At 44.1% G+C, this 8908-nt stretch overlaps 1 protein-coding gene across 3 annotated transcripts in view; it reads left to right on the top strand.

Annotated features, from left to right (window-relative positions):
• Window positions 1-397: 397 nt before the first annotated feature.
• The window catches only part of ZNF274 (zinc finger protein 274), a 34361-nt gene continuing 25850 nt past the window's right edge, over window positions 398-8908 (top strand). Inside the window, exons 1-4 of one of the 3 annotated variants that reach the window (XM_027767603.1) lie at window positions 398-768; window positions 1178-1252; window positions 2150-2276; window positions 3661-3756. In XM_027767603.1, the coding sequence (XP_027623404.1) occupies window positions 1220-1252; window positions 2150-2276; window positions 3661-3756 (256 nt within the window). In that variant the 5' untranslated portion in view covers window positions 398-768; window positions 1178-1219. The other 2 variants (XM_027767604.1, XM_027767602.1) reach the window with 2 other exon arrangements.

The raw sequence follows: 8908 nt of genomic DNA, 5'->3' as shown, positions 1-8908 counted from the left end.
CGAACACCAGACACTAGTTTCTAGGTGGAGTAAGAGAATTACTCGTTTTCCTGGGCCCGAGGAAGAAGAGCCTGGGCACGTCCTGGGCCACACACACTCCGGCTTTCCCTGGATAGACAACGCACCTGTGCTCCCGGGGGCAAATTTTAACACCGAAAGTTTGGGGGGACGTTTAGTCCTTTCCTCTGGCCTGCCTTGCCGCTCTGCCCCACACAACCTGCCCCACACAACCTTCAGCAAACTCCGCCTGCACCCTTCAGTTCCCGAACCTCACCTCTGGGTCCCCGGAACTTACACGGCCTTTGACTCCACCCCGTTCACACTTCCCGCCCCCTCACGCGCGCTCTGTACTTGGGTCCGCCCATACTTCCGGCCCTGCGGAGGTCGTGAGGTCGCGACTAGTCCCGCCCCCACCAAGCCTAACCCTAACCCCACGCTCTCGCCCCAACTTCCGGTACGCCCTACTCGAGGTCGCCGTCGTGGCGGGAAAGACACTCTGCCGGCCTCATAGCTGCCCACGGAGGGTCGGGGCCCTACGGCCTGGCCTTCTTCTCCAGAGAACTCCCACTGACGGGTTACACGACGACCACTTAGACGACATCCTGCTATCCCGGCTTCGCCAGACGCTCTGAACGCACCGACCAAAATGGCCGCCGCCCGCAGAAGCCGGTCCGAGCGTCGCGGGGGCGTTTGGGAGTTGTAGTCCGGCCCGACGCGCTGACGCACTTCGTCGCAGGCCGACGGGCGCCATTGTGCGGCGCGCGCCGGGTGAGTGCGGCGCAGAAGCAGCTCTCGTCGGGGGCCGCACTGGGCTGGTTGAGAGCTGCTCGTGGGAACGAACGCAGCCTCGTTCCCTTCCCTGCCCAGCTCTGGGACCCAGGACCGGCCTTCCTGCCGTCCTGCCGCCTCGGGGTCGGGAGCGGCAGTGTTGGGGACCCGGGATCCTGAGGGGAGAGGACCACCCTGGGCGTTGGGGTGGAGGGAGTCGACCGCCCCCGGGGAGTAGGGGGAATCGGTCCCCTCTAGGGCTGAGGTCGTGGAGGGAGACGACTCACTCTGCGCGTGTTCCCTTGTGAGCATGTAATTGTCATTTCCCGCCGATGAAGCTGTTTCTCGGTGAGATGGGGGGAGCCTCTCGTCGTAGCCCTTACGCCCCTCTCCACTCTGGTCTTCTCAGGATTCTACCCACTCTCACGAGAGACACACTGAGGAGGAAAGTATGACTTCCAGGCTTCCGACAGCCTGGTCCTCTGTGAGTAGAGGCTTTCAGCTTTTGAATTAGCCCCTGTACCTCACCTCCCTTATCCCACCTCCCTGAGATGGACCCATAGCACTTCAGGTAGGGGAGAGGGATTGCCTGGGCATGAGATCCCTGTCTGATGGAGAACCACAGGTTGCTCTCCCTTCCAAAGCTGTGGTAAAGGCCAGATTACAGGGGATTTTGACGGCAGGGTAGAGGTTTTTTAATGTTTCCTTTATGCTGCGAGCATAATGACAAGTCTTAAGCAGGAATCAAGCTTATGTTTAGATTTCAATAGTTACTTTGGCATCAAGTGAGAGATGACCTGAGCCGAGTTCAGTAACAAGGGGAAAAGAGAGCTGGAGGTGGATCCCTGACAGGTGAAGAAGGTAGAAGCAGCAGGGGCCAGGGTTGAAGGCTTGGGTGACTTGGGAGGCACACATATCTCAGAGTTCGAGTCCTCTGGGTAAGTTTTCATAAACCAGCGGTTCTCACTTTTTTTTATTTTTAATGTTTTTAAAAAGTCGTTTATTTAACTTTATTTATTTATTTATTTTTATTTTAATCAGAGAGGGACAGCGGGAGAGAGAGGGAAAGTGAGAAAGCAAGCCACCAGGTCAGAGACTCAAACCATGGTCAGCCATGTGGAGTCCAGTGCCCTTAACTATCACACCACCCACTACCCTGTTCTCACTTCTGTTCCTTTTTATTGTGACTACAGTAGGGTCAAGCTTGAGTTTGCTCTGGGTTTCAGACAAAGGCAGGAAGTCCAGATGATATACCCAGAATGCTTTCAGGTCATCTAGTAGACAGACTTTCTTAACTTCATGGGCTCAATCAACCTTCTCCCTCGTTCTGCCGCTGTTCGTGAGAATGGAATCTGGCTAAACAACAACCTGTGGGTTATAGGAACCAGTGACCTTTGAAGATGTAACACTGGGTTTTACCCCTGAGGAATGGGGACTGCTGGACCTCAACCAGAAGTCTCTGTACAAGGAAGTGATACTGGAGAACTACAGGAACCTGGTCTCAGTGGGTAAGGCTGGCCTCTATGTCAATAAAGATCTGTGTTTGCAGTGTGAATGTGATAGCTCTGAACTGTGTGTGCTTGGGATCAGAATAGAAGTGTAAAGCTGGAGAGCCTGAGGGAGGGAGCTTTACATTGCACCAATAGAAGGGCAACCTCCCAGTATGATGTCTAAATTTTCATCTAATTTATCCTTCAGAGCATCTGAATACCAGCAAGTTGGATCTCTCAGCAATGTTTTCAGGTGCATTAGTGTTTTATTAATGAATTATTTATTTAATTTTACTTAATTATTTTTAATTTGACCAGAGAGACAGAGAGAAAGACAGATTGGGAAAATAAGAAAGCAAACCACCAGGTCTAGGACCCAAACCGTGGTTAGCCACGTAGGAGTCTGGTGCCTTAACCACCACATCACCTGCCGGCCCCAGTAGTGAGTTTTTATTCTATTTTTTAAAAAAGCTTGGTATAGAGTGTATATTCTTGGCAGAGAGAGGAAAAGAAAGTGTGAAATCACCCCTCCCGTGGAGGATGGCCATGTTGTTATCCCTTTTCTTCCATTCTCTCAGAATTTTGGTCATCCACACACATGCACTTGGCATGTTTCTCAAGCCCCAGATCCGTGGCTCTTTGGGACTTGAATTACACATTTGGCCATGTGCGATCCATCCACCTTAACTACCACACTATTGGCTGGCCCATTTTTTTAAATTTTTGTTTTGTGTAACAATTCCAGAGGATGTGGTGTCAATGTTTAACAGCTTGGAAGTATCATCAAAGACTCTGATTCCTTCTTTCTCTCTAATTATTGTGAATTTTTCCATTTCCTAGCTACTCAGTGGATGGCTGTGTCTCCAAGCATCTGTCTGTACAAGGCAAAAGCAAGGAGAGGGGACAGGCCTGACAGCTTTTTTTTTAAATTATTTTATTTAACTTTATTTATTATCATTATTATTTTCCAGTTTGATCAGAGAGACACAGAGAGAGAGAGAGGAAGTGAGAAAGTAAGCCACCAGGTCCGAGACTTGAACCGTGGTCAGCCTTGTGGGAGTCCAGCGCCTTTAATCACCATGCCACTTGCCGGCCCCAGACCTGGCAGCTTTTAACAGCTGTCATGTTGAGCAAGAAAACAAAAGTCTCCCATAAACCCTCCAGTTGACAAATCTCCATTTGTCTCACTGGCCAGAACTGGGCCCCATGGCCGCCTCTAGTGACAAGGGAGTCCTGGAAAGCCAATGCAGGAAAGATGGGATCATTGTCACTCCTCTAGGATAGAAATCATGTTTGCTTTGGTAGAGGAGAAGGCAGAGAGAGCGTATGTTGCAGCAAGACGTTATGTCCTTGTGAACACAGAGCCCCCTCCCCAAGCCCTCTCTCTTTTTCCCTTGAGCAGAACATCAGCTTTCCAAACCAGATGTGGTATCTCGGTTAGAGGAGGCAGAAGAGTTTTGGCCGGTGGAGAGAGGAATTCCTCAAGACACTTTTTCAGGTGAGAACCAGGCACATGGGAGTCCCCATAGGGAATGGGGCAACTAGTTAATCAAGGACATATCTGGGAAAAGAGGTGAGAAATGAGAACACCAAATGGGGGTACTGTAATGACCTGCTGCAGATATGCAGAATCTAGCTCCAAGTTTTCATTTGATCTCAGAGCTTGGTTTACAATAAATCTATTTCTGGAGGCAAGTTGTATGTCAGTTGACAGTAGGGGCTCCCTTACCCCATTCCACTCCTTGTTTACTACCCTACCCTCACATAATCATTGGAACTCTGGTATGTGTCTCCAGTCAGATATTTTAACATATATTTACATCCATATATATAAACAGACATTCATATTTTGGGGATATTAACATATTTAGTAGAGACTCAGTGAAGGTTCACTTCATTCGCTTTAGCACCTTCAATGTAATCTACATGTGATTTTTCCCTTTTGGTGTACGTTTAAGTTATTGTAAAGAACTTTCTTTTGCACATAAGATTGACTTTTCTGTAGATTGGATTTCTAAAAATGAAACTACAGTATCAACCAATATGTAAGCTAAAAACCGTTTCACCATAAGCAATTTATAATGGTCTTAAGTTTTTCAGATCGTACAGGCAAAAGATGATATGTTCACATTAGTTTACAGTTTCCACACAACTGAAGAGGTTGTACATAGGTTCATAAATTTAGGGACTATATGTCATTTTTCTTTCATTTTCCCTTTTTAACATTCCTGTATGATTTATGTGTGCAAGAGAACTCTGCATACACTGGATATTTAAGTTTATTTTCTTTCATGAATGAAAGAGACAGACACCCCTGACAGGTTCTTTATGGCACAATCTATACCCAGCCAGCTCTAGATCATGGACATGCACACCTCGACATGTAAAGGAAAGTGTCTGAAAACAAATCCAGAGCCCTCCCACAAGGTGAACCTCACAGAGCTTTGTGCTAGCATTGCACCACTGTCTGGTCACAAATATTTTTTTTTGTCTTTTCAAATCTGTCTTTGTTCTTGTTCTTGATTCCAAATCCTGTGTAAGTAGATTATCCAGATGCTTTTGTGTAATTCGTTTTTTATTTAGTTCAAATTACGTGAAATTTCCATTTGTATAGGGTAGGGTACAGGTTCTTACAACATCATTTTCTGACTGGGTTCTTCCTCTGGGTTCTTTCTTTATTAGAGACACCATCTTTTGGGACCAGCAGTTGGCGTAATGGCTGTGTCGCTGGACTCCCATGTAGTCAGCTGCAGTTCGAGTCCCGGACCCAAAGGCTTAAACTCATGCTGGGTGCGTGTGTGTGCATGCCCAAAACCCTGAGAGGAGAATGGAGGAGAAGGGGTTGTGGCATGGCCATCCCCCCAAGGGGGTGATTTCTCACTCTCTGTCTCTCTGTGTCTTTCTGGAGAGCACATGCACCCTGTAGCAAATAAAACTCTCAAAAAAAAAGAAAAAAAGAAAAAAACCACCATCTTTATCATGGACTAATTCTTAGTGTCATGTGCAATCCTCTCTGTGGACTCTTCCTTGTGTTCAACTTGATCTTTTCTGAGTCAACACCATGTTGCTGTGCTTACTCTAGCTTTATAATGAGCTTGGCTATATGGCAGCTCCCTCTTAGCTGGCCTCAGCCATTTAGTTTATTTTAGATGAACACTTACTATCAGCTTGTCAGGGTTCATTGAGAAAACTCATTAAGATATATATAACATTTGATTAGACATTCATTGTTGCTATTTGGTAGGATTAGTCTTCCTTCATAGTCTTGCAGTTCTAGATGAACCTGTTATGCTGCTAAATTTTATTACTTGTAACCATTGTGTTATGTTTTCACTAATTTTTCTTATACAAGGTCAAAATCTAAAGGAAGTGGCAGTTAATATCTTTTTTTTTCTTCTCTTGGACAAACATGTAATTGCAGTCATCATCTAGTAGTTCTGAAAATATCGTGAAGCTAAGGATTTGAAAAGGCTCTGGCCTAAATGGGAAAGATTTTGGGGTTTGATGAGTGTGATGGTAGATTGTCTTTTGATTGAACTCAGTTTTTATCTGGATGAAGAAATAGTCATTAGCTTTTTCTGATGAATGAAAATAAGTAACATTCTCTTTGAGGATTTTTCAAGGTGATCATTGGGATTTTCTCCTTTGAACAGTTAATATAATGATGTAATAGAAATGCCCTTGTTGTAATATAGCTGCCTCAGTCTGCGTTGACTTTTGTTAGGATTTTTGTGTCAGTATTCATAAATTAGGTTAGGGAAGTGGTTTTTTGCATGCATTTGCTATTTTTGTCAACTTTTCTATCAGTGTGCTGGTTACAAACCACTCTGGATATTTTACCTCCCATTTGCTGTCTGTGCACTGATACAAGTGGTATTTTTAGCTGCTTGGTTCTAGCAGTGTTCAGCTGTGAAATCTGTGTCTGGTTCCCATCATTGGTAACGATCATCTGTCTGCTATAACAAACGTGAGTCTGTGTGACCTTGTTTCTGATTTTTTCATATTTCATCTTGATGGTTCGTCATTAATGTTCTATGTTTTTTCCACATTCACAGTCCCTCTTCCATTTCCTTTATAGAACATCTGTTTTCTGATCATTCACAGGTCACTAACCTATACCTTACCTGTAATGTCCCCAGTAATGCAAGTATTAATGCAAGGTCATTGGGAAATTCATAGCATATTTCTATGCAAAACTGTCCTGACTTTCCCAATGACTCAGTACTTTGTATCCGTCTATAGCGGTTTCTGTCCCCATGGTTGCCCTTGATGCAAGCTTTTAATATCCTTACAGGTCTTCTGTACTCTGGTTGTGTCTCTTTCTTCCTAGAGCTCAGGTCATGTGTCCGTGGGTAAACCTCCTGGCCATGTACTTTTGGATGATCTAGTACTTCCTCAGATCTAGCTGTTGTGGGGTGCTCGGTGGGAGCCTATGATTCTGCATATCTGGGGAGAGCTGGCACCACAAATGATGGGAGATTCAGGGGTGGTATCCAGGGTGAGAGGTCATGTCAGAAAACTTTTGCAGGCAAGGCCTTAAGTGATAGATGCCCCCAAATTTTCTGCTGTGTCACAAAAAGTCCTTTATGATATGTCTTTTTTCCCCTTTCTCCCCTTCTTTTACCTCACAAATACTTTTGGAAGGCTTCTTTGGTATACTCAAGCAGAATACTAAATATTTGGATGATAAACCAAAGACCTCACATAATCCCTGCCATCATAGACTTCATAGTTTTCATAGCTGGTGGGCTTTTCCAGACAGGGTACACAGATGCAATGATAAATTGTGATAAGTACTGAAAAGGCAAATAGCACAATGTAATGGGGAAGAGCAGAGGGAAATTATTCTAGAAGAGGCAGTGAGGGGACATGGTAGGGATGAATTTAAACAGATTTCTGATAGAAAAGAAGTCTGTAGACATTTAATAGTGGCACTGGAGAGTTTTCAGGCACCACTTGGGTGATGGTGAGATGAGAAAGTGCTTGATACTTACAGGAAAGAGAAAATTGCAAAATGAGCTAGAGTTAGGTAGAAAGTGTATAGACATGCAAGTTAAGTGTGGGAGAGCACACAGGGCCTTATTAGCCGTGAAGGGAGTTTGATGTTCATTCTAAGCAGGGCTATTACAGAGCTCAGTGATGACTTATAAAGAACAGTGGTAGATGGGACCGACAAGTGGGGTGGTTAGCGGTGCTGGACTCCCCCATGGTTGACTGTTTTTTGGGTCCTGGACCTGGCAGCTTGCTTTCTTACTTTCTCTCTCTCTCCCTCTCCCTCTCTCTGCTCCTCTCCATTCAAATTAAAGTAAATAAGTAAGTAATGAATAAAATAATTCTTAAAAAACAAAAACCAAAAAAAAAAGAACAGTGCTAGGGCACAAATGGAGGCAGGCAGTGGCCCTAGTAGCAGCCCTAGTAACAGGGTTGGGAAAGAAGATAGGGGTGATTCATAGGTGGACTCCATGGGAATAGGTGAGTAATTAACTGAGAAGCATGAAGGAAACAACTGAGAATTCCTCATAGGTGAAGGGAAGATTTGAAGGGACCTCCTTTGACTGTTCTTTGTAGTGCATTTATTTACTCCATCCATTCTTTATGTGTGGATGTATCTTGTCTTGTAAAGTATGATAAAGCTATTCTTGAGTTTTTGACATTAGCTAGTGACAGAGATACTTGGTAAAGAAAGGCATAACCTTTTTTGAGATTTTTGTGAGGGGGCAGTTTGGTTTTTTGTTTGTTTTGGTCTTACTTTTTATATTGAAATAATTTTAAACAAAATGTTCCAGTAATATTGGGTTTTTGGAGAAGTCATGATGTTTTTTTATGGAAAGATGTCAGGACTTTTCCAGTGACCCAGTAATATAAAAAACTGCATAGTGGCTTTCATATTGATTCAGGTGTTTGAACCACCCCATGTGTGACTAAACTGTCTCATGTTGTGACTGGGTCTGTGAATTGAATATGAATGAGAGCAGAACATGGAAACATCCAAAGAGGTCACAAAGCCAGTTGAATACACTTCTTTGGACCCAGGAAGGAGGTCTGGGCAGCACATGACAATTTAATAGTCAGAGATGTTTGGAATGGCATGCTTTACAATGAGACAGCTGTCCTTGGAAGTAGCCTCTTTGTCCCATCATTGGCATGGCTATGCATCAGTCATTGATGCACAGAACTAGGATTGAGTATAGAATGAGGCCTTTTTGGAAACTCTATTTGTGTGCCTCTCCAGCTTTCCACAATAGCAAGAATGGCAGTGTAGGCTTTGGTCGTTAAAGTAAAAAGGAGCCTGGGTAAATGCTGAGACAAATGGCATTCATTGCTGAAGAAAGCACTGAACTGGGAAAGATACTGAAAATAAGGAATGTGGAGAAATTAATTAGATGATACTCGAATCTAGAGCTGTCACTTAGTGTCCCTTCAAGAAAGTATTACCATATGTGGAACACTTGAGATGTAAACTAGATTTAATAATTAGGAAAGCATTGAGGGGCAGAGACTGTTAGAATGTCATGATCTTTGGAAAACCTGCAGGATACTAAACATTTTCATATTATCAAGAAATTAAGTAGGAAATGAGCCCTCCAAATATGAATGTGGCAGCTCTTTCACACATAGGACAAACATGAGCTAAAGAAATTTTATATATA

This window comes from Tupaia chinensis, unplaced genomic scaffold (genome assembly GCF_000334495.1).
Source record: "Tupaia chinensis unplaced genomic scaffold, TupChi_1.0 Scaffold144336_1, whole genome shotgun sequence".
Lineage (NCBI taxonomy): Eukaryota > Metazoa > Chordata > Mammalia > Scandentia > Tupaiidae > Tupaia > Tupaia belangeri.
Note: the sequence above shows the minus strand (reverse complement) of the source record. Positions and strands in the feature narration are given on the sequence as shown.